At 39.8% G+C, this 27,138-nt stretch overlaps 1 protein-coding gene across 5 annotated transcripts in view; it reads right to left on the reverse strand.

Annotated features, from left to right (window-relative positions):
* The window catches only part of tncb (tenascin Cb), a 104,973-nt gene that overhangs the window by 38,111 nt on the left and 39,724 nt on the right, over positions 1-27,138 (reverse strand). For all 5 annotated transcript variants that reach the window (XM_058069986.1, XM_058069984.1, XM_058069982.1 and 2 more), the window contains exons 2-3: positions 25,442-25,581; positions 334-880 (exon numbers count right to left, since the gene is read on the reverse strand). In XM_058069986.1, coding sequence (XP_057925969.1) covers positions 334-823 — 490 coding nt within the window. In that variant the 5' untranslated portion in view covers positions 824-880; positions 25,442-25,581. The remainder of the gene's footprint in view (positions 1-333; positions 881-25,441; positions 25,582-27,138) is intronic.

Genomic DNA, 27,138 nt, shown 5'->3' on the forward strand with positions numbered 1-27,138 from the left:
TCCACCCTGGACTGGTGGCCAGCCAATCACAGGGCACATATAGACAAACAACCATTCACACTCACATTCATACCTATGGACAATTTGGAGTGGCTAATTAACCTAGCATGTTTTAGGAATGTGGGAGGAAACCGGAGTACCCGGAGAAAACCCACGCATGCACGGGGAGAACATGCAAACTCCACACAGAGATGGCCGAGGGTGGAATTGAACCCTGGTCTCCTAGCTGAAATGCACAGAATCTTACTGGGTGACATTTCCAAATAATAAATCAGAGCTATACATATATATATATATATATATATAGTCAGACAGGATGTGACATCAACCTACCAGCAACCTGAGCGCCACAGCAACCAGCACCACCGCCACATTGCTCTCTCAGGCTAGAAAGTTCAGACTCCAGCATCTCCAGCCGGTTCAGGATGTCCTTCAGATCAGGCACCTGGTTGTTGCATCCACACGCCTGCTTGGGGATGTTAATGCGGTGGGTGAAGACGATCTGGTTGTCGCCGTCCACCGTGTGCTCCATGTGCTCGCTGTTCTGCATATCGAGCGGACTTTGGTTCCCGTGCTTGGGGTCGGTGCCGCCGGGTGACTCGAGGTCCACAGAGCAGAGGGACGTCGTGGGAACGTTGATGTTGTAGACATGGTTGAACACAACTGGCTGGTCCGGGTTTGGGAGGGTGAGGTTCTCTTGGTTCTTCTTCGCCATTAGATTATCTCGGCGATGCCTGATGACCTTCTTGACCAGGCCGGTGGCGGACGGCTGAAGGACCACGGCCACAATTGCACAGCCAAAGAGGAGACCGTTCATCCCCATGACGGCCTTTCGTTTGCACCAACAGAGTCTACAACGGTATACTTCTTCTTTTGAGACCTTAGATGAAAGAAAAGAAAGACATGAGAACAATTCAGAAACAAAACAAACTACTGCGTGGATGTAACAAAATACTTTATCCCCAAGTATTGTATTCCTTACCAACCGGCAAGCATTCTGACCCCATAGACCAGGGGTGCTCATTAAGTCGATCGCGGAGGTGGTACCGGTCGATCGCTGGTCGATCGCGGCGTGACATTAAAAAAATATCATCCCAGCATCAATGCCGTCACTTGATTGACATACAGGGCAGCCATTCAGATGACAACTGAATGTTGCCCTTCGGGCGACCAATCAAATCAAACGACGTCTCTAAGTGCAGCAGAACTTACGATGTCAGCCTATCATCCATCCCCGTTACTTGATTGACATACAGGACAACCAGTCAGATGACAACTGAATTTTGACCTTTAGGTCACCGCTCATGCGTAAACAACGATGCAAAGTGCTAAGCTAGTCGGCGAATTGCGAGATTTTAAAGCCCTCGCTAAAGTTTATGGTCACTAAAATGAGTGAAGGAGCTGGACCAAGTAAAAAGGCAAAAACTGGACCAAGTAAAAAGGCAAAAAACATATCACTTCCATACGGATATGGAATATTATACGGATATTATGATACGGATATTATCCATGACTGATAAACATTTGGAAGTGTGCTTGAGGCTGGCTATCAGCAGCTACTGTCCGGACTATGCATCCCTGGCTGGTTCAATTCAGTGCAAGTCATCAAAGTAAACTCAGGTAATTACAAAAAATGTTAATAGTTAATTATGTGTGTTTTGCAATATTGGCTCATTTGGTTATGTAAGGTACATCAACATACATTGTACGTACAAATAATCCTCAACACATTTGAAAATAAATAGATGTTTTGCATTTTTGTAGTGGGTAGATCATTTTGACTCGGTCATTTTAAAAGTAGCTCGCATGCTGAAAAAGTGTGAGCACCCCTGCCATAGACAGATTTTTATGTTGGGAAAGTACTCCTAATCTCAACTTATTATGTGGATAAACGACACCCGTCACACAAACATTCTCTTCCATAGAAACCACTCCACCACCACGGGAAAGACCAAAGAGCTGTCAAAGAGAGAGCACTATTGGTGCAATAATTGAAAAGACAATAGACTTGCGCAACACTAGAATGGACTGCATGACTAAAAAACCATCAACAAAATTGTAGACCTAGGCAAGACTGTATAGACTACTGTATAGACTGTAATTGACTACACGGCCATCAACAAGCAGGGCTGGACAATAACGATGTACCAATGGCTTGGGGCAAGTTAAAACAAAATTGGGGCAAGTAAATCCAATCAGTGATATTCCCGTCGGGCAAGTGTACTTTAGCATGCCATACTGCCAAGAGTTCTTTAAAAAGCGGTTCTTGTTGGGTGTTGGTAAAACACAGACTGCGTAATTCCGGTGGTAATTTGCAAACCAATCCTTGCAAATCTTGAAATGGACCAATCAGAATCGTTTATTTAGACCGCGGTCCGTGGTTTTACCCACACCCGTTCTTGTTGGCGATCAACCAATCAGTGATGGTTTGACTAGGACAGGGGTCAGCAACCCGCGGCTCCAGAGCCGCATGTGGCTCTCCAGTCTCTTTGTTGCGGCTCCCTTTGCAATGCTTGAATATTTTTTAAGCACCCGAGTGGTGAAAATGCACATCTTCGTTATGAGTTTACAAAAATCCAACTTTGTGTGAGACCATGAATGCATCCTGACTGAGTTCTGACTGGTGACTGAATGAGCAGACAGGATGCTATCCAGTTCTCTCTGACAGGTTAACATGAAGGGAAATGAGTAATACTTTGAGTTATTTGAGTTATTAATTATTAATTATTATTAATGAGTTATTTGACAATTCTGAAAAAATAAATTAGAGCTCATTTAAAAACAAAAGTTTATCTCCAGTACTAGCAAGATTACTCCAACTCGTCTTTTTTTTCCCCTCCAATGTTGTTTTAAACATACAACGTTTTGCGGCTCCAGGCTATTTTTCTTTAGTGGGCAAGTGGGTGAAATGGCTCTTTTCATAGTAAAGGTTGCCGACCCCTGGACTAGGAAAACATCCATCATGGCGTCCCTGCCAACATGGTCTAATTCTTCACCAACTTGTGAAGGAAAACATCAAAAAGTGATGAAGCAGTGCCTCCTAAACAAGTATTTTATTAGCGGTTAGCAAATCAAATGATGTCACAGGTGAGTGAATCACATTGCTGTGACAATTTGAAGTGGTCACAATGAAACACCACCCATTAGATCCGATACCAAGTGATGATTTTTTTGCACAAGCTACAAAATCTAGCGCTTCCATTTCTCGGTGGATTTTTATCACCTTTGCTTCACAAATTTTTGTTTGACCGTTGAGCATTTTTTTTCTGGATTAAAAACACTTTACTAGTACATAAATGTGTCTATTCAATAATGTTTCATTGTGGTGCACAACTTATAAAAGTGCCTAGAAGTCTCTTGACAATCCGGATTTCCATGCAACGTCATGATCTATGGAGGAAAACAATAAATGATAATCATTTCATCTTTATTTCAGATTCTCATGTGATGCCACAAAAAATTACATGATATCATTATGGCAGTCTTTTCATTTTACATGGGGCAAGTTCGGGCAAGTATCCTTAAGATCAGGGGTGGGCAAATATTTGGACTCGAGGGCCGCATTGAGTTAACAAAATTGTCTGGGGGGCCAGAACATATACGTATTTAACACACACACACTATTTTATGCTTATCATTTTCCTTGAATTATTTGTCTAATTTTATCTGTAAAAGTGTTATCCTATATCAGTTGTATGTTCTCATGTCCCTTTTTTAGGAGCACTTTAAACATCACACCACATCAAACTATGTCATTTAATTTTACAGTTTTGTTGTTTATTTTTTTATTAAATCAGACATCCGACTTGCAAGTCATGTTGCCAGTTTGTATGTTAAAAGTTGAAGTTACTTAGAAAGCAACTGGCGGGGCGGATTCAAACGCTTGGTGGGCCGCATGTGGCCCCCGGGCCGTAGTTTGCCCACCCCTGCTTAAGATCCTTAAGGATTCCCTATGGGAAAGTCATTTTTGTTTTTAATGTAGAGCCCTGAACAAGATTGTAGACCTGCACGAGACTGGACTGGACTATAAGACCATCAAGAAGAAGATTGGTGCAATCACTGAAGAAAGGAAGAAATCTAAGATAAGAGTAAATAAGAGTAAATAAGAGTAAATGCTTTGGAGCTCCATCCAAAGTATTTATGAAATAGGTGAAAAGTGTTTTATTAGCATGAACTTCACTTTTTGCTCTTTTTTTTCAATTTCTGCTGTTTTTTTGCGGATTATTTGCATAATATTTTGACTTATTCATAATATTTTGACTTTTTCCCCATTTTGTTTTATTTGGTTCTCATATAACTTACTAAAAACAATGACTGGTCTATGTCATGTAACTATGCAACTATCCGTCCATCCATTCACTTTGCTAAAAATGCTACAGGCAAAATGTTCCCTCCCTTTTATGGGACATTCTTTTCACATCGAAGGCCCAATGAATGCATGAATGGTTACCATGTTAAGACAAGAAGTCTTTTAGGGCCCTGCAACACCTGCATCCTCTTATAATACCGGTGTGCGGTTCAACCATCTGCGGGGTGCCTGTAAAGCACACCAGTCTCCAACATCAATGCTACCTGGAAAACGGCGGGTCAGCATTCCCAACCTGCCTTCCCGGCAACCGCCGGGGTTGCTTTTAGTTCTGTAACATGACTCTTATTACCTTTTACTGAAACCCGCAGCACCTAAGACCTAAGCACTTACACCATGGGCCATTTTGCTGGAAAAAGGGACAAAATATCAACACGCACACCCCCTTAATGTTTTGCTATGAGTTATTTCCACAATTCAATAGTGTTTCTCATGTTCTTCATCAAAAACGTTCAACTGTCTTTGGCTCCATTTGATGTTGTTTTGCAGTCATGATCATTCCACCAATTTAGTTAGATTGGTCCTTATTAGTATTGAGAAATTACCATAGAAACACAAACAAAAGCTAGCAGCCCCCAGTACCGGGGCAGGGGTGTTTTTAAAAAGATCATTTGTCTAAAGCAGGGGTCTCAAACTCAATTTACTTGGGGGCCACTGGAGCTCGGGTCTGGGTGAGACTGGGCCACATCAGGTTTTCCAAAAAAAAAAACAACCCAAAAAACGCATTTATTAAAAACAAAAAAATTTAAAAAACTTTGCTTTGGTTCCAATTTTCTACAATAAAAGCTCTGATAAAACATTCCACTGTTGTCAAATATCTTACTTTTTATTTTTCTACACAAAATAAGATGAAAAATAAATAAACAAATCAAGAATAAAGAAAATCAATCAATCAGTAATAAATAAATATAATAATAATAATAAAAAGTTAAGAAAGCACATATAGTTGGCGGGTAGACAAATGATTTTTTTCATATTAAAATGAACAAAGCATTATTAGAGCCCTGTAGACATGACAAAACACGACTATAGTCACATTTATACTCTTTTTATTTACAACATATTGCGCAACTGCAGGGTCTTGAGACACATGCTAACTCGCAAACTAGAGAGCTAGCCACCTAAACGGTAGCCTTCAAGTTATTTCCTTTCAACTTAAATAGCCAAAAACTTACCACTTCCACACGGATCGGGAGGATAACTATTAACAGTTATTTAACCTTTAACATGAACATGAATCAAACATAATCATTTTTTCTGGGTACATGATACCATACAGCATCCATATCAAACTTGCGCGGGCCGCACTAACATTAAACTTTCATATCAAGGCGGGGGCCTCAAAGTAGTGTCCTGCGGGCCGCATTTGGCCCGTGGGCCGCGTGTTTGAGGTCCCTTGTTTAGAGGGTTTTAGCTTGGGCCTTTGCATTTGCTGTTCAAAAAATACTCTTCTCTGCTTCTCTGCTTGGACTGCTGCCTGTTCAAACCGACCCCAGGTATGATGGATGGATGGATGGATGGATAGATGGACGGATGGACGGATGGACGGGTATTTATGCTACATGTTGACACTACTCTGCTGAAGTTCCCCAGTGTGTTTATTTCCATCTTCTACCAAGACCTCCAACACCACGACCATTTTTCTTCTACGGACAAGTTGGTCTCTCCCAACTATCCATGGTGACAGTCGGTAGCCCATGCATGATCCGCAATGAAATACGATTTTGCACCTTTGTCAACAATCAGATCCTCAATCAAGGAAAATCATTTGTCATTTACATTGGAACCTTGGTTAACATCATGAATGTGTTTCAGAAAAAAAAATCAATTTTCTCATGATCCTTCTCACCATCATCAATAACCCTTCCTGTCCTTGGAGGACCATTTTCCAGCATATCCCAAGAGATGTTTAAGTACCAACGTGATATCCTTGTCAAGGGATTTTGATACTTATTTCACTCACTCGTTGAAAAAGAGGCGAACGTTTGACTGATTTTGGATGTAAACTGTAAAACATTGGACACCCAATTGTTTGATAAAATACGACTTTTGTCAGATAAAACTTACTTCTCCATCTGTCTTTGTCTCATAGGCTCACGCTCCTTTGTAGTCAAACCCCCACTCAGCTTTGTATCAAAGGCAAAATGACCTGACTATCCTTGGAAAATGTAGAATCTTTAGCTTCACAAACCGTTGGAATTGTTTATATTTATATATTTGGATTATTTAACAGATGGTTCAAGACTTAGCTTTGCAAATCCCTTAACCAGCAATGATGAAAGTAGAAGGCTGTTAATTCATATTTTTATGAATATGCGTCCACACCAGGAAGATACCATTTCTTATCACCTCAAGTCTGCTCAGAGCAACCCCGAATACGACACGTTGCTACTATGGAATGTGTATAGATTTAGAGGTCATTATTTTGGACAGTATGTTCTTGTTTCCTCTCAGACTTCGCCAGGACTCCATGCTCACGAATGTATTGATCTGGACAGTATATATATTCAGTGAGATGTTCTTATGAAGATGAATAATGGAGAAGCTATGGCTCTGCAGGCATTCTGAGACTGAGCACCTACACAATTCAGTTTCATTTGCACTTTCTAATGAGGACCAAGAGTTGTATTATTTACAAAATATTAACGTCATGTGACCAACAAAGCTTAACTGGTGATGGAGCCCAAACGATAATTGTGGATATTAATGATCAGATATGATTGGCAGGTCTGTGATAGTGAAATTTATGCTCAAGAGAGTTAAGGTAGTGTTGGAAAATATTTTTATAAAATCCACATGTAAATCCATCCATCTATTTTATCCTCACCAAGGGTCGCGGGGGTATGCTGGAGCCTATCCCAGCTTCCAATGGTAGGGCACATATAGACAAACAACCATCAACTCACATTCATACCTATGGACAATTTGGAGTGGCCAATTATCAGAGTACCCGGAGAAAACATGCAAACTCAACACAGAGCTGCCCAAGCAAGGATTCGAACCCTGATCCTGAGCTCGTGGCCAACATGCTAACCACTTGACCACCATGTGGCCTCAAATCTGGAATTTGAGGGAGGCGGAATCGACTGTTGAACCCAGTACTTCCAAAGCCAAAGTAATTTTTGCATGAGAAAACACAACAACGGTGCATTCAAAGACTGCTGTACACGGTGCAAAATCTCAGCGGTTGACGGAAAAACCCTATCAGTGAAGCATAAAGATATAAAAATTGTGGGTACTGTGTTCTTCCTGTACTATCACGTAAATTATTACCAACTTAGTGGTGAATGAGATGTGCTTTCTGCGGGAAAAATAGACTATTTTTGGAGAACAACAATTATTTCCTGAGCAAAAATCTGTGAATTTACGGTTCCCCAAGGTGATAAATACTGCAGTCTCAAAGTTTGTGTTGAGTATATCCGACCGATCCGACATCTAAAGGTGTGTTTTGGTGTGCACCACTTCTCACCAACATGCTCCTGAGATCAGCAAGTTCCCCAGGAACGATGGCAGGAACTGCAATAGCCATTGTCCTCCAGCCTCCAGAACATGACCTTGTGTTTTGTTCCATGCGCATCAATTGGGCATCAATTGGGCATCAATTGGGCGTCAATTGGGCGTCATACCCCGCAGTGTGAACACAGGCTGTGGTACCGTCATTTTCCTGTAAGCACAAATGGCTGCGGTTTCTTACGGGTTAAGTCGTTTTGCTAAAGCGGCGCCTGGCAGCACAGCATCTGTGCGTCGGTGCGACCGTCTCAACAACAAACAAAGTGAATAACGGAGCATCACAACCTACTTGGCATGTCAAAAACTGTAAATATTCAATGATGACAAGAGCAGCTCAACTCCCAGGATGTATTTCAAGTAGGTCTGCTACGATGCTTTCTTTGAATTTGTGAAGCATTTATCAAGCTCGCCTTGTTTTGTAGGTCAGCCATGGAAACACGCAGCTTGGCTTCAATGGCGCCCGATCCAAATGTGGGTCATTGTTATGACTGAATGGGGGGGGGTTATTGTCTGGAGCCCTTTCACCTTCAAATGTGGTCACAAAGTGAAGGCCAGATAAAGACCCTGCAGTCACAGACACCTGAATCATTTTAGGGACTGACCACACCTCGTGTTTGGGTCAGGGCGGGGCTCGGGTTGTGGTTACGATGGACATTAGTCCATTGAAGGGCTCGGGTCTTTTGTTTTTATACAATCTGTTTGCTTGTTTGCATGTTCTTCCGGTTATATAAATGTATAGCATCTATATCAGTGGTCTCAAACATGCGGCCCGCGGGCCAAAAGTTTAATGTTAGTGCGGCCCGCGCAACTTTGATTTGGATGCTGTATGGTATCATGTACCCAGAAAAAACTATTACGTTTGATTCATGTTCATGTTAAAGGTTAAATAGCTGTTAATCGTTATCCTCCCTATCCGTGTGGAAGTGGTAAGTTTTGGGCTATTTAACTTAATAATTTAATAACTTAAAGGCTACCGTTTAGGTTGCTAGCTCTCTAGTTTGCGAGTTAGCATGTGCCTCTAAATCAGGGGTCTCAAACATGCGGCCCGCGGGCCAAAAGTTTAATGTTAGTGCGGCCCGCGCAACTTTGATTTGGATGCTGTATGGTATCATGTACCCAGAAAAAACTATTACGTTTGATTCATGTTCATGTTAAAGGTTAAATAACTGTTAATCGTTATCCTCCCTATCCGTGTGGAAGTGGTAAGTTTTTGGCTATTTAACTTAATAATTTAATAACTTGAAGGCTACCGTTTAGGTCGCTAGCTCTCTAGTTTGCGAGTTAGCATGTGCCTCTAAATCAGGGGTCTCAAACACACGGCCTGCGGGCCACACTACTAGTTTGAGGCCCCCGCCTTGATATGAAAGTTTAATGTTAGTGCGGCCCGCGCAAGTTTGATATGGATGCTGTATGGTATCATGTACCCAGAAAAAACTATTACGTTTGATTCATGTTCATGTTAAAGGTTAAATAACTGTTAATCGTTATCCTCCCTATCCGTGTGGAAGTGGTAAGTTTTTGGCTATTTAACTTAATAATTTAATAACTTGAAGGCTACCGTTTAGGTCGCTAGCTCTCTAGTTTGCGAGTTAGCATGTGCCTCTAAATCAGGGGTCTCAAACATGCGGCCCGCGGGCCAAAAGTTTAATGTTAGTGCGGCCCGCGCAACTTTGATTTGGATGCTGTATGGTATCATGTACCCAGAAAAAACTATTACGTTTGATTCATGTTCATGTTAAAGGTTAAATAACTGTTAATCGTTATCCTCCCTATCCGTGTGGAAGTGGTAAGTTTTTGGCTATTTAACTTAATAATTTAATAACTTGAAGGCTACCGTTTAGGTCGCTAGCTCTCTAGTTTGCGAGTTAGCATGTGTCTCTAAATCAGGGGTCTCAAACACACGGCCTGCGGGCCACACTACTAGTTTGAGGCCCCCGCCTTCATATGAATGTTTAAGCACAAGTTTGATATGGATGCTGTATGGTATCATGTACCCAGAAAAAATGATTACGTTTGATTCATGTTCATGTTAAAGGTTAAATAACTGTTAATAGTTATCCTCCCTATCCGTGTGGAAGTGGTACGTTTTTGGCTATTTAAGTTGAAAGGAAATAACTCGAAGGCTACCGTTTAGGTCGCTAGCTCTCTAGTTTGCGAGTTAGCATGTGTCTCAAGACCCTGCAGTTGCGCAATATGTTGTAAATAAAAAGAGTATAAATGTGACTATAGTCGTGTTTTGTCATGTCTACAGGGCTCTAATAATGCTTTGTTCATTTTAATATGAAAAAAATCATTTGTCTACCCACCAACTATGTGTGCTTTCTTAAGTTTTTATTATTATTGTTATATTTATTTATTACTGATTGATTGATTTTCTTTATTCTTGATTTATTTATTTTTCATCTTATTTTGTGCAGAAAAATAACAATTAAGATATTTGACGACAGTGGAATGTTTCATCAGAGCTTTTATTGTAGAAAATCGGAACCAAAGCACTGAAAAAGTTTGTATATTTTTCTGTTTTTAATAAATGCGTTTTTTTTTTTTTTTTGTAAAACCTGATGCGGCCCAGCCTTGCCCAGACCCTAGCTCCAGTGGCCCCCAGGTAAATTGAGTTTGAGACCCCTGATCTATATATTGACACTGCTTCTCCACCAAGGTCAAAGCTGGAGAGATAGCGAGGTGCTGAGGACAGCGCTGTACCTTTGAGTTACGGCAATCAAACCCAGAAATGATTTTCCAGGAGGAGAACCATCGCTTGAGTCGTCCTCGCCATTGGAATTGATGATTCTCAGAAAAGCTTTTTCACAAGTTATCATCGCACACTGTGGAGGGCACGCGTCATTTCTGCCTCCAAAGACAAATGCGGTCACACTGAGCCACAAAAATCCCTGACACCTGCACAAGAAGATAACTGCTGTGCTAACGGACAAAGTGAAGCATTGTCAGGGGACACGACTCCACGTCTCTGCAGGAGGAAATGAACAGGGAAGATAAGGATGCAGGATTTAGTTTGATTGCCACAGTAGAATGTTGACTGTTTCCCTCAAACGATGCAGCCTGGACACGAAGGATTCGTGGAGTTCCACCAAAACATACTGTAGATCAGGGGTGGGCAAATATTTGGACTCGAGGGCCGCATTGAGTTAACAAAATTGTCTGGGGGGCCAGAACATATATTTAACACACACACACACACTATTTTATGCTTATCATTTTCCTTGAATTATTTGTCTAATTTTATCTGTAAAAGTGTTATCCTATATCAGTTGTATGTTCTCATGTCCCTTTTTTAGGAGCACTTTAAACATCACACCACATCAAACTATGTCATTTAATTTGACAGTTTTGTTGTTTATTTTTTACTAAATCAGACATCCGACTTGCAAGTCATGTTGCCAGTTTGTATGTTAAAAGTTGAAGTTACTTAGAAAGCAACTGGCGGGCCGGATTCAAACGCTTGGTGGGCCGCATGTGGCCCCCGGGCCGTAGTTTGCCCACCCCTGCTGTAGATGCTAATTGTTTATCACGGATCAATAGTTCCACACCCAATCGGGATAAATGAATTCCCATTTATAAATGGAATATCTTTGTATTTAGAGTATAGAAAACCTGTTTATGATCTTCTAAGTTCACTTTTATAATATTATTAGAGCCCTCTAGATGTAAAATAACACCCCTATAGTCAACTTTGCACTAGTGGACAATAGAAAATTAGATGTTTAAGACATAAATAAGAATATGTTGCTATTAGGGCTGTCAAAAATAACGCTTAACCACGGTAACTAAATCCTACCCCTCCATCTGGTACTTTTACAATCACTAACTGTTATATTTGTTCACTTCCTGCTTTCCTAATATAGATTTTTTTAAATTAATTTTTTAAAAATCTTTTACAATCAGTAACTTTTACATTTGTTCACTTCCTGCTTTCCTAATATAATTTTTTTTAACTTAATGTTTTTTAAAAAATCTTTTACAATCAGTAACTGTTACATTTGTTCACTTCCTGCTTTCCTAATATAATTTTTTTTTAACTTAAATTATTTTTAAAAATCTTTTACAATCAGTAAATGTTACATTTGTTCACTTCCTGCTTTCCTAATATATAATTTTTAAACTTAAATTCTTTTAAAAAATCTTTTACAATCAGTAAATGTTACATTTGTTCACTTCCTGCTTTCCTAATATATATATATTTTTTATTAATAAAAAAAAATCTTTTACAATCAGTAACTGTTACATTTGTTCACTTCCTGCTTTCCTAATATAATTTTTTTAACTTAATTTTTTTTAAAAAATCTTTTACAATCAGTAACTGTTACATTTGTTCACTTCCTGCTTTCCTAATATAATTTTTTTCAAACTTAATTTTTTTAAATCTTTTACAATCAGTAACTGTTACATTTGTTCACTTCCTGCTTTCCTAATATAATTTTTTTCAAACTTAATTTTTTTTAATCTTTTACAATCAGTAACTGTTACATTTGTTCACTTCCTGCTTTCCTAATATAGTTTTATTTATTTATTTATTTATTTAAACGTTGATACAAAGTCGGAGGAGAACGTCAACATCAAGCTACTAGTTGGGTGTTGGGGGCGGGGGGCGGGGGGTGTCAAAAAGACACATTTTTATTGCCATATCTGTTATTCACATATTCGCGCTGGCGGTCTCGGCATATGACGGCAGGGGAAATGCTGCATATATTAGCCATGGGACTTGATCGAGAGGATACCTACAAAATAGTTTTTCCCGTGAAGCCGAGGTTGCACTCTCAGCTCTGACCCGACGGGTGTGATGACAGATAAGGACGGAGTGGCGGGGGTTGGCGTGTTCATCGCTGATAAGCCCCCGACGCCCCGTGCAGCAGAAACTGTGTGGAGAGTCACTGCCAAGACCGAGCCCACATCAGACCTTCCAGAGCTGCTGGAATGACGCACCGCCCCGATCAACATTTCTGACTGATAGCATCCCAAAATCTCTTCAAGGAAAACCAATTTTCCACTTTGACACAAAGATACGGAGAAAAAGGATGTTGGCGCTCGCCGGCCGGGTCAACTGCAACAGAACTCGGTCCTGTTCCAATCCAAACGGGACTGTTACTTGGACGGCGACGTGTTGTGAGGCCCATCAATATTCTTTATGGCTTTTACCCTGCGGCGCCTCCGCCTTCTACTTTCATTCTTGCTGCGCCCAGATGGAGACGTTGGATGCAAGTCATTGTTCATCCACTTTTTTAGCATGTTGGACGCTGCTTTATGAGTCTAACCCAGGGGTGGGCAAACTACGGCCCGGGGGCCACATCCGGCCCGCCCAATCTTTCCAAAGTATTTAATTTAAACTCAACATACAACCTGGCATCATGGCCTGAGCCAACCTTTTGATGGTTGTATCAATTTCGTTGTTTGACATGGTCTGTTGTTTACAAAGTGCTCCTGAAAAAAGGGACACAAGCACATAATAATAATAAAAATTTAAATAATAATTATTATATTATTATTATAATAATTATTATTATTATTAATTATTTATTAATTAATTATTTATTAATTAATTTATTTATTTAATTATTATTAATTATTATTATATTTATTATGTGAATGCTAATTATTATATTAATTATATATAATAATATTGTTATATTTGCATATTTTACATAATAATAATATAATAATTATTATTATATTATTATTATAATTATTATTATAATTATTATTATTAATTATTTATTAATTAATTAATTATTAATTAATTAATTTATTTATTTATTTATTTAATTTTTATTATAAATTATTATTATATTTATTATGTGAATGCTAATTATTATATTAATTATATATAATAATATTGTTATATTTGCATATTTTACATAATAATAATATAATAATTAATATTTTAATTTTTTTTAATTATTATAATATTTTATTATATTTAAAATATTTAAATATAAATATAAAATAATAAATAATAATAGCAGATTGCATGACAATTTTACAGATACAATAATACCAGGTGGACTGTTACGTGTAAAATATATAGTCTGCCCCCCCCCGGAAATTTTGTTATATCAATGCGGCCCACGAGTCAAAAAGTTTGCCCACCCCTGGTCTAACCCCTGTGTGGCATGGAGGCTGCTTTATGGGTCTAACCCCTGTGTGGCATGGAGGCTGCTTTATGGGTCTAACCCGTGTGGCATGGAGGCTGCTTTATGGGTCTAACCCCTGTGTGGCATGGAGGCTGCTTTATGGGTCTAACCCGTGTGGCATGGAGGCTGCTTTATGGGTCTGGTTTTGCCATAACTACCCTAAATCTTGAACAATCCAACCCTCTAAATATGTTTTTTTAAACATTATTAGAGCACACTAGATATGAAATAACACCCCTATAGTCAACTTTACACTCCCGTTACGCCGTGGGTCTTAAACTCGCGGCTCGCGAGCCAAATGCGGCCCACAGGATGCTAGTTTGAGGCCCCCGCCTTGATTTTTACATTTTTTTTTTAAGTCAGTGCGTCCCACCCACTGATTTTGAGTTTGATATGGATGCCAAAAATGACAGCACCGGTGACGCCATTTTGCCCCGCCTATACCATGATACAGTCTGGAGGCCGGTTCCAACGCTTCTTACCGGGAGGACGTGCTAACTCGGGTTAGCTAACTCCAGGCGCTTTATTTCAGCGGCTAAGCTGTTTGTTTTGTCCAAATCAATAAATAAGATAAACAACTCCGACATTGGATTAGCGGTGAAGCTACAGGCTTATGACGCTAGGTACAAAAAAAAATGCAGGAAACTAATTGGAATAAAACTGTAAATAAAAAAATAATTTTGTTTTTTTTAAACCCTGATGCGGCCCAACCTCACCCAGACCTTAGCTCCAGTGGCCCCCAGGTAAATTGAGTTTGAGACCCCTGCATTACGCAATATCGTAGACTTAATAAGACATAAAAGCAACAGTAGCCCGTGTTATGGCTTATTGTGCCTGTTGTGAGTTTATTGCACAACCTGCAATAAAAGCCTGTTGTTATGGCTATCAAGTCTGGTGTTTGTGTGTCTCAGCCAATATTACAGTAACATTACTGACACCAAGTGACGAGTGTACAACACTAACCATCATCACAACATCTTTCAATGTGTCTTTTGAATGTATTTTAGTTCATTTAGACATTTTTATGCTTAATAATACTATGATTGGATGGCGACAAGTCCAGGGTGCGCCCTGCCTCTTGTCGCAAGTCAGCTGGGATAGGCTCCAGCATACCCCCGCGACCCTCGTGAGGAAAAGCGGTAGAAAATGAATGAATGAATTAATAATAATTATTTTGTATTGTATGTTGAGAATGGCTTCTGTGTTGTAATTATTTTATTAGCATAGCACATTAAAGCAGCTTACGTTCTTTTACAACAATGCCATTGAAGAAGTTAAAGGTGACTTCAAATTTATTTCAGCCAAAAGGCGCTAAATCCGAAAAAAAAAATTAATTTAAAAAAATATATAAAATACAATGTGTGTGCAGGATTTTTATAGCATGCATTTTTATGACCTATATTGATATCTCTTTCATTTGCAATATAGACTTGATGACCAAATAGATTGATATGTGCGTAATTAAAAATCATTGATTTTCTAGAAATCAGTCAAAATGGATTTAGCGCCTTTTGGTTGCAAGCTCTTCATATGTTTGATATTTGACATTCCATCCAATTTTAGAAGCCATGAGTCTGAATATCCTACTGAATATCCACATTTACCGCATTAACGGTAGCGATGAATAGGATTCATGTATTCATAATAACAGCATGTGCTGAATATGATCAATTTATGAAAGTGAAGTGGCTCATGTCTTCCTTCTTGGAAAGAGGCTGGTTGCTCCCATTCAGATATGGAAATAGAGATAGAAGGAGTATTTCTCTCTCCTCTCCAAGGGAAGCGGAGAACTTGGCAGGGATGTCGGGACATCTGTTAGTCCTTGTCTGCGATGAAAGCCTGAAGCGTGTTGCGTGTCCCGATTGGGAGTGTCACGCATTCACACGCTTGTATGAGCCTAATGACCTGCCACCCCCGGGTCGGCTCCTCATTGGTTTCCCCCATTTTTTTTTTTAAACCATTTATTTCAATGCGAATGATCCCAAGGAGCCCGGTTCTTTTCCAAGACCCCTACGGTTCATACATTGCAATGTGTGAGGTCACAGTGAAGAGTCGAACATGTGTTCATCTGGTGGCTACCCCCAATGGTGGGCTGACCAGTACAGACCAGTACAAAGCCTTTCTCAATCTCAATGGTCCAAGACTGGTTTGAGTTGGCACACAAACATCAATGAAACATTCAAAACCATCTGGGATGCTTAAAGGGGGGGGGTCTAATCGGCCACAGACTATATCAGTGAAGAACCACGAGACCACCAGCCAATGGTGATTGATACGCCCATAAAAAGGTTAACCCCCCCCCCCCAGTCCTCCTGCCAGGTAGAGTCCATGTACGATAGTGTCCCGCGTCTTTTCGTGTTATTAATACACTGCATGAATTAAATTGTGTTTTTTAACCCAAAAAATCCTCGTTGGAAGCCGTCGCCTGGCAATGATGTCATCAGCAGTTGATACTGTAGTTCTTTGCTAACTAACACAGTTACGCTACAAGTCTTTCTGAAATGGATTCATTGGATTTACAAGATTTCTTCCGGAAAAATCCATTTGGTTAGTTTTTCGGCATAGAGTTGCACGATAAATTTGGCCTACGATATAGAGATTTTAATTATATCGCACAATCGCAAAAATGCATTCTACAAAGTTTCCAGACGACAAAGTATGAGTGGTGGCCATTTTTGTATGCGAATAATAAAAGCGGTAGCCGTGCTACCAACAAATCAAAATAATCCTACGGCCCCCGTACAGGGGGCGGCGTGGTTGCAATACACATTACACACATTGTATACATCCACCAACTGCAAAAACATCAAGTAAAAGCTCAACCGAAGCACTTTTCTGAAAACAGAAGACAACTCAAACCTGAAGTACTTAAATGAGTAAATGTTTCAAACCAGTGAGCAGTCAGGGAACAGCATATGATATGAATTATTTCATAAAACGTAACAATATTATCGCTCATCCAACGCTACTTGTGTCCTTGCTCTACCACTAACGTTTTGTGTACGTTTTCACATTCAATCATTCAAATCTTTAGTGTAAAGGTGAGCATAGGGATGTTATTTCATCTCAAGAGGGCTCTAATCCCGGTAAAAATCATGAACAGGTTTTCTATGCTGTACAGACATATTCCATTTACAAGTAAGGAATCCTGGGAATTCACTTATGATGGTCAAGCCTGGAACCCCTCGATGAGGGGGTTAAAACCGCCCTCATCGAGAGCTTTGTCGGGCATCGGGCTCTAATTTTACATATTTTTTTTTTTGCCAAAATCAATCATTTTCAAGCATACAAATGTATAAACAAAATAAAATACAAATAAAAGGCATTCAGAAGATGTATTCATAGACGTTGTGATCATATGTAGTAATCTGCACTGGTCACTAGGTGTCACTAATGGTGCTGACACACAAGCACCAGACTTGATCGCCGGAACAACAGGCTTTTATTGCAAGTTTGGATGATTCCTGTTCAAGCATGAATATCGTTTATGTCTTATTGTCTTATTATGTCTACTATTCTGCTAACACAAGTGTAAAGGTGAGCATAGGGATGTTATTTCATCTCAAGAGGGCTCTAATCCCGGTAAAAAATCATGAACAGGTTTTCTATATTGTACAGACATATTCCATTTACAAGTAAGGAATCCTGGGAATTCACTTATGATGGTCAAGCCTGGAACCAATTAAGTAGAATTTAGAATTTGGTTAATTACTAAGCCATGCTAAGCTAAAACTCAACTCTAAACCCCCAACTTCCTGTTTACATTTACAGCGATTCCAAGCTATTTTCTGTCTGAGGATGAATGAAATATTCTGATATGGAGTCCGAGTGTTGCCAGTCATGGGCCATCATGAATATCCACAATTATTGTTAGTGCTCCATCGCCAGTGGAGAAGCTAAGTGGGGTTAAAACCTTTGTCGGGCATCGGGCGCTAATTTAAAAAAAATTTTTGTTGCCAAAATCCATCATTTTCAAGCATACAAATGTATAAACAAAATAAAATACAAATAAAAGGCATTCAGAAGATGTATTCATAGACGTTGTGATCATATGTAGTAATCTGCACCGGTCACTAGGTGTCACTAATGGTGCTGACACACAAGCACCAGACTCGATCGCCGGAACAACAGGCTTTTATTGCAAGTTTGGATGATTCCTGTTCAAGCATGAATATCGTTTATGTCTTATTGTCTTATTATGTAAATAAAAAAAATATTTTTGTTTTTTTTTTTTAACCCTGATGCGGCCCAACCTCACCCAGAACTTAGCTCCAGTGGCCCCCAGGTAAATTGAGTTTGAGACCCCTGCATTACGCAATATTGTAGACTTAATAAGACATAATAACAACAGTAGCCCGTGTTATGGCTTATTGTGCCTGTTGTGAGTTTATTGCACAACCTGCAATAAAAGCCTGTTGTTATGGCTATCAAGTCTGGTGTTTGTGTGTCTCGGCCAATATTACGGTAACATTACTGACACCAAGTGACGAGTGTACAACACTAACCATCATCACAACATCTTTCAATGTGTCTTTTGAATGTATTTGAGTTCATTTAGACATTTTTATGCTTAATAATGCTATGATTGGATGGCGACAAGTCCAGGGTGTGCCCTGCCTCTTGCCGCAAGTCAGCTGGGATAGGCTCCAGCATACCCCTGCAACCTTAATGAGGATAAGTTGTATAGAAAATGAATGAATGGATGCTTGAAAAGGCTTCATTTATGCAAACCATTAATTAGAATGCTTTAATATGCAGATTTTTGAACTAATAATAAGGACGCGTTCAATCACAAAACAGCAGGATTTATTAATTCATATACAGGGTGGGTCAAAATTAGGCTTAGAGTGACTTAATTATCTGTAAGTTTGGATGATTCCTGTTCAAGCATGAATATCGTTTATGTCTTATTGTCTTATTATGTCTACTATTCTGCTAACACAAGTGTAAAGGTGAGCATAGGGATGTTATTTCATCTCAAGAGGGCTCTAATCCCGGTAAAAAATCATGAACAGGTTTTCTATACTGTACAGACATATTCCATTTATAAGTAAGGAATCCTGGGAATTCACTTATGATGGTCAAGCCTGGAACCAATTAAGTAGAATTTTGAATTTGGTTAATCACTAAGCCACGCTAAGCTAAAACTCAACTCTAAACCCCCAACTTCCTGTTTACATTTACAGCGATTCCAAGCTATTTTCTGTCTGAGGATGAATGAAATATTCTGATATGGAGTCCGAGTGTTGCCAGTCCTGGGCCATCATGAATATCCACAATTATTGTTAGTGCTCCATCGCCAGTGGAGAAGCTAAGTGGGGTTAAAACCGCCCTCATCGAGAGCTTTGTCGGGCATCGGGCGCTAATTTTACATTTTTTTGTTGTTGCCAAAATCAATCATTTTCAAGCATACAAATGTATAAACAAAATAAAATACAAATAAAAGGCATTCAGAAGATGTATTCATAGACGTTGTGATCATATGTAGTAATCTGCACCGGTCACTAGGTGTCACTAATGGTGCTGACACACAAGCACCAGACTTGATCGCCGGAACAACAGGCTTTTATTGCAAGTTTGGATGATTCCTGTTCAAGCATGAATATCGTTTATGTCTTATTGTCTTATTATGTCTACTATTCTGCTAACACAAGTGTAAAGGTGAGCATAGGGATGTTATTTCATCTCAAGAGGGCTCTAATCCCGGTAAAAATCATGAGCAGGTTTTCTATACTGTACAGACATATTCCATTTATAAGTAAGGAATCCTGGGAATTCACTTATGATGGTCAAGCCTGGAACCAATTAAGTAGAATTTTGAATTTTGGTTAATCACTAACCCACGCTAAGCTAAAACTCAACTCTAAACCCCCAACTTCCTGTTTACATTTACAGCGATTCCAAGCTATTTTCTGTCTGAGGATGAATGAAATATTCTGATATGGAGTCCGAGTGTTGCCAGTCCTGGGCCATCATGAATATCCACAATTATTGTTAGTGCTCCATCGCCAGTGGAGAAGCTAAGTGGGGTTAAAACCGCCCTCATCGAGAGCTTTGTCGGGCGTCGGGCGCTAACAGCTGTCCAAACAATGGCCTCTTTCCCACTCATCGTCATGCTGACGGCAGCTATTCACATCCTGCAAGACCACCTATGAATGGACATCACACATGGTAGACGGAGGTCATCACAATGTAAGCAGAGCCCCGGCGTGGCTCTTGTAAAAAAAAAAAAAAAAAAAAAAGATGCACCCGAGCGCTGTTTCACCGCAATAAAATTCAACAAAACCCGCAGTGAACTTGAATGAAACTCTTCTTGTGGATTTGTAACGCCTGATCTGCACAATCGCCCTGCAGCGCACACGGTGGGCATCCTGTGGGCATCCTGTGGGCATCCTGCGGGCATCTTCCACAGCAGCCAAGCTTATATTTTCATTTACTCTCCCCCCCACTGAGCACACATTTAGCTCTCCAGGCTTCAACTCTCCTCGGAGCTGCAGGGGGACATCTCTCCCAGCCAGGAAAACATTTGGCTTGCCTAAATATCACAACAAAAAGCTTCCAATCAATCGTTTTTTAACCCCGCTAGTGGCTAATACGGGCGGGCCATACGGCCAGTACTCCCATTACAGCATCAGGAAGGGCATCCGGCACAAAAATTAAGCATGCTAACATTTTTTTTGCAGCTTCATTCAAGCATGTTTTTTCAAAAATATATTAATTAAATAAATCACAATATTTTGTGAATTAATATCTATCAAAAATATGCAAATTTTACATATTTTTTGCCAAAATCAATCATTTTCAAGCATACAGATGTATTAAAAAAAATAAAATACAAATAAAAGGCATTCAGAAGATGCATTCATAGACGTTGTGATCATATGTAATAATCTGCACCGGTCACTAGGTGTCACTAATGGTACTGTAATGTTGGGTGAGACGCACAAGCACCAGACTCGATCGCCAGAACAACAGGCTTTTATTGCAAGTTTGTCGTGCATGTCTTATTATGTCTACTATTCTGCTAACACAAGTGTAAAGTTGAGCATAGGGATGTTATTTCATGTCGAGAGGGCTCTAATCCCGGTAAAAAAAATCATGAGCAGGTTTTCTATACTGTACAGACATATTCCATTTACAAGTAAGGAATCCTGGGAATTCACTTATGATGGTCAAGCCTGAAACTAATTAAGTAGAATTTTGAATTTGGTTAATTACGAACCCACGCTAAGCTAAAACTCAACTCTAAACCCCCGACTTCCTGTTTACATTTACACAGCGAGCATGAGTCTTATTCATTTCTTATATGTCTTATTTTCTCTTATTATGTCTACTATATCAGGTCATATGAATGTAAAGGTGACTATAGCAGCATTATTAAAGTCCACAGAGTTCATAAACATATTGATAAGTTTATAAACAGGTTTTCTATGTTGTAACTATAATCAGTTTTAAAAAAGGAATCCGACTTTGAGGAAATTCACTTGGGTCTGAAACCAATTAACTGTGATAAGTGAGATAACGATTATTACACATACAACAATATGAGACAATGAGAGGATCCAAATATAAAATCAAATCGATGATGAGAGTAATATCAGCATTAGATCATGATAAGGTGGATTTTTTTCAGTTCCTTTTATTTTAACAAATATTGTTTTGGTTTGGGGTTTTTTTTTGTGTTGTTGATATTGTGATATTACTGCGATATTTGTCAGTCTGTGTGCAGTCTTCAACAATTAAAATTTCCGTTTTTTTTTTTTTTTTAAAGACTGTGATGAATACAATTTAAGTCACATTTCATTGTCGGGAACTGGTTAAATCAATCCAATCTGAAGGGTCTGGTTACTTTAAATCGAAACATGTCACAACAAAATTGACGTTACAGTTTAAGACCTTTTTAAATCGTATCAAATACATTTTTTGAGACATTAAGAGAATTTTAGAAGTTTCCACTTTAGCTAGCCTGACAACCAAGCGAAGGGCTCGACTGTGACCGATTCCATTTATTCCATCCATCATCTTACATCATCATTCATTAGCGGTGAGTAGCTTACATTTTATACGTGAAATGTGTTTAGTACTGTAAAGATAAGATTATGCTTCACTGTATTTTAGCCTGTTATCCTCCATCATCCTGAGTGAACAACGACATTTATTATCTTTATTAGAATGTAAAAAATACTTCTGATAATTGTGGGTGGTTAAATTCTTCACAAATCAATGTCTTTTAAAAATATATATACAGTAAACCTGGGATATATCGGATTCAATTGTTCCCACTGGTTTTGTCCGATATAAGCGAAATCCGTTATATGCGTATACCGGAAAATGTCCGTTTTACGCATATATGGGATTTATATCCGGTATATGCGTAAATGGGATTTTATCCGTTATAAAAAGGCACTTCCTTGACTATGTTTCCAATGTACCTGGACGCGCAGGCAACGCTGCAAACGCTGCAAATGACGTCGTATAGCGGCCTGTCACCATTCGGCGAATCGGAGCGCCACGATGCGGCCATCCGATATATGCCAGGGAAATTTCATGGAAATGCATTGGAACGGGACTGGAGATTTTGTCCGAAATAGGCGAAATCCGTTATAAAAAATCCGATATATGCAATGAATTTTTATTGGAAATGCATTACAGAAAAATCGCTTCTTTTTTATCTGTCCGTTGTGAGCGAATTTCCGATATATCCGAGTCCGATATATCCCAGGTTTACTGTATTGCATTTATTCAACAATTCCAAATGATCTATTCAACGCTCCAAGTAAAACGGGATATTGGAATTAGTATCCACAACGCTTGGTCCACCCCTACTGTCATTGTCGACGTGTAAAGACAAATCTAATAGAAAAATCCAAACATGTTTGGACTGACAAACGCCCGTTACTGTTTATTTACCATCCATTTTGCATCCATCCCATGGGACTGAACTGTCGCACAAATGATTCCCGATGTGTGCGTGTGCGCGTGCGTGTGCGTTGCCAGTTTACAGTCTGCAGCGTCAATGCTGGAGATCTAAGAGAGAGGAGCCGAGCAGCAGCATCTAACGCAAAGCAGCTGTCTGTTTCCTGTCTTACAAAAGCCTACTGTCTGCTGCCGTAAACCATCACGTATACATCTGGACCTACACACGGTTCGACACACACACACACACACACACACACAAACACACACACACACACACACACACATCCTGTTACCTACAGTAGCACACAGCAGTTATCACAACAGATAATGCACTGTATCATTAATCCATTTTCCTATATGTAGTATCATACACAATAAATACTTTTTCAAAAAAGTACATTGGTCAAGAATGCCCACAAGTACCCAATCAGCTAACAATTGATATATTGTAACATTTATCAATTATATCTTCAAGAACAAACAAAAAAAGTTGAATTGAAAGGTCCCTAAATGATAAAGAGTAATCCCTCATACTTGACAATTATAAGTAAACTCCAGGATTCCTTACTTATAAATGGAATATGTTTGTACAGTAAACCTGGGATATATCGGAAATTCGCTCACAACGGACAGATAAAAAAGAAGCGATTTTTCTGTAATGCATTTCCAATAAAAATTCATTGCATATATCGGATTTTTTATAACGGATTTCGCCTATTTCGGACAAAATCTCCAGTCCCGTTCCAATGCATTTCCATGAAATTTCCCTGGCATATATCGGATGGCTGCATCGTGGCGCTCCGATTCGCCGAATGGTGACAGGCCGCTATACGACGTCATTTGCAGCGTTTGCAGCGTTGCCTGCGCGTCCAGGTACATTGGAAACATAGTCAAGGAAGTGCCTTTTTATAACGGATAAAATCCCATTTACGCATATACCGGATATAAATCCCATATATGCGTAAAACGGACATTTTCCGGTATACGCATATAACGGATTTCGCTTATATCGGACAAAACCAGTGGGAACAATTGAATCCGATATATCCCAGGTTTACTGTATTTAGAGCATAGAAAACCTGCTTACATCCTTCAAAATATGTCTTTTTACGTGATTAGAGCCCTCTTGACATGAAATAACATCCCTATAGTCACCTTTACGCTTGTATTACAAAATATAGCGGACATAATAAGACATAAACAAGACATAAACAAGACTCATGCTTGAACAGGAAGTGACATCAGTCAATAAAAGTCAATTGTTCCAGCCAACAAGTCTGGTGCTTGTGTGTCTCACGAAACATTAATGTAACATTACTGACACCTAGTGACCAGTGTAGAATATGACATAAAACTTGACTAATAATGGGTGAAAAAGCATAATGTATTCATATATGTATATATATATATATATATATATATACAGTATATATATATAGCACATCAATACTGGTTCAAGACTCCTGCAAACATCAACTGCTTGTATTTTTGGGTCTCGCTACACATGGAAGGGTGAGCATGCAAACGCCACACAGAGATGCCTGAGCGGGGAATCGAACCCGCGTCTCCTATCCGTTTAGCCGCATGTTTTTCAGTTTACGACAAAAGTTTACACCAAGGCTTTTCCTTCCTTTTCCTTCTATTGTGTTTATGAACAAACAAACAGTTAGCTATATAGTTAGCCAATATAGTAGACATATTAAGACATAAACAAGACATAAACAAGACTCATGCTTGAACAGGAAGTGACATCAGTCAATAAAAGTCAATTGTTTTCCAGCCAACAAGTCTGGTGCTTGTGTGTCTCCCGAAACATTAATGTAACATTACTGACACCTAGTGACCGGTGTAGAATATTACATTAAAAAATATGATAAAAAAGATGATAGAGTGAAGATGCACGATGAAGTGATGAAGCGGCACGAGACAAGTGTGGGACATTTGGGAGTGGTTGTCATGTGACAATCGGGGAACTATTCCCAGCAGCGTGTCAGGGAAGTCAGCTCGTTTTTCCAAAAGATTCTATTTTGCTAATTTCTAACCCGTTTAACGCTTTAATAGGGTGTCAAATATTACAATTCAACTCTTCTTCCTATGATTCTTCAATGAATGAATAGCAATTACTAGCAAACAAGCTAGTAAAATGTCACAATGAGGGTTTTAGCGTATTAGCATAACAACAGCAAAGATGCTAATAAGACACTCAATAAATGTTCTTTGTTCAATTCAAAGTAGAAAGCGTTATTTTCAAATAAGGAATACATTTATTCTGGATAATGTAACATAAATGTAACTCATATATTAGCACAAATGGCTGTGGGTACTTTTTCTGAGCGTCATGGAAAAACAGTGCTAATAAAGTTTTAGCCCATGTGAAGTGAAAGAATGTGAAAACGCTCCAACTTTTCCAGTCGCCGTGCCTAATTATGCTAATGACGGAATGAATTAGCACATTCCTTCCACGTAGCGTGGCTGCTTCCAGGTAAGAAAGGTGGCTTACCTCCTGCCCAGCATCCACAGCTTGAACACCAACGCACTCTGCTCGTCTGCCGGCGGTCTGCAGCTCTCAGAGCTCTGACAGCTCAGTCATGGTCTTACTTCTCCTGGCTCTCAGCGATGGAGGCTACCTAGCGGCTGATGCTGAGCAGAGAGAGAGAGAGAGAGAGAGAGAGAGAGAGAGAGAGAGAGAGAGAATGAAAGAGAGAACCCCCTTTCTCTTAAACCGTGGACCCTCTGCGCTCAGACTCCACTCCCACTCACTGCTCTCTTAAACGCCTCCCACCCATTCACTCTTTCACGCCATTGTGACCCGCAGCAAAAGAGCTCAAGGCTGGGAAGAGAGAGAGAGAGAGAGAGAGAGAGAGAGAGAGAGAGAGAGAGAGGGAAAGGGAGGGAGAAAAAGATGGAGGAAAGGGTGGGGAGATGGATAGATAGATAGATGGGAAGGGAGGGGGGGTCGTGTCTGTGGTCCATTATCTGCAAATTGTAACACTGAGCCAATAGGAAGTGAGAGTGAATGGACATTAACGTCAGAGTGGGACATCTTCACTTCAATTTGAGGAGCAAAATCATTCATTCATTTTCTACCGCTTAGCCTCACAGGGGGTGCTGGAGCCTATCCCAGCTGTCTTGGGGCGAGAGGCGGGGTCCACCCTGGACTGGTGGCCAGCCAATCACAGGGCACATATAGGCAAACAACCATTCACACTCACATTCATACCTATGGACAATTTGGAGTGGCTAATTAACCTAGCATGTTTTTGGAATGTGGGAGGAAACCGGAGTACCCGGAGAAAACTGCAACAACAAGAAGCCCTGTCTACCAAACTGGACAAGCGAGGACTGCACTGAACAATTTGGTTCAATGTTCAGTGCAAAACACGCTAACTTCTGTACTGTCTGAACTGCTACCAACCTTCTGTACTGCAACAACCGCAGCCTGGTCTACCAAACTGGACAAGAGCGGACTGCACTGAACAATTTGGTTCAATGTTCAGTGCAAAACACGCTAACTTCTGTACTGTCTGAACTGCTACCAACCTTCTGTACTGCAACAACAAGAAGCCTGGTTTACCAAACTGGACAAGAGAGGACTGCACTGAACAATTTGGTTCAATGTTCAGTGCAAAATACGTTAACTTCTGTACTGTCTGAACTGCTACCAACCTTCTGTACTGCAACAACAAGAAGCCTGGTCTACCAAACTGGACATGAGAGGACTGCACTGAACAATTTGGTTCAATGTTCAGTGCAAAACACGCTAACTTCTGTACTGTCTGAACTGCTACCAACCTTCTGTACTGCAGCAACCGCAGCCTGGTCTACCAAACTGGACAAGAGAGGACTGCACTGAACAATTTGGTTCAATGTTCAGTGCAAAACACGCTAACTTCTGTACTGTCTGAACTGCTACCAACCTTCTGTACTGCAACAACAAGAAGCCCTGTCTACCAAACTGGACAAGCGAGGACTGCACTGAACAATTTGGTTCAATGTTCAGTGCAAAACACGCTAACTTCTGTACTGTCTGAACTGCTACCAACCTTCTGTACTGCAACAACCGCAGCCTGGTCTACCAAACTGGACAAGAGTGGACTGCACTGAACAATTTGGTTCAATGTTCAGTGCAAAATACATTAACTTCTGTACTGTCTGAACTGCTACCAACCTTCTGTACTACAACAACCGCAGCCTGGT

The sequence above is a fragment of the Doryrhamphus excisus genome, chromosome 4 (assembly GCF_030265055.1).
Source record: "Doryrhamphus excisus isolate RoL2022-K1 chromosome 4, RoL_Dexc_1.0, whole genome shotgun sequence".
NCBI lineage: Eukaryota > Metazoa > Chordata > Actinopteri > Syngnathiformes > Syngnathidae > Doryrhamphus > Doryrhamphus excisus.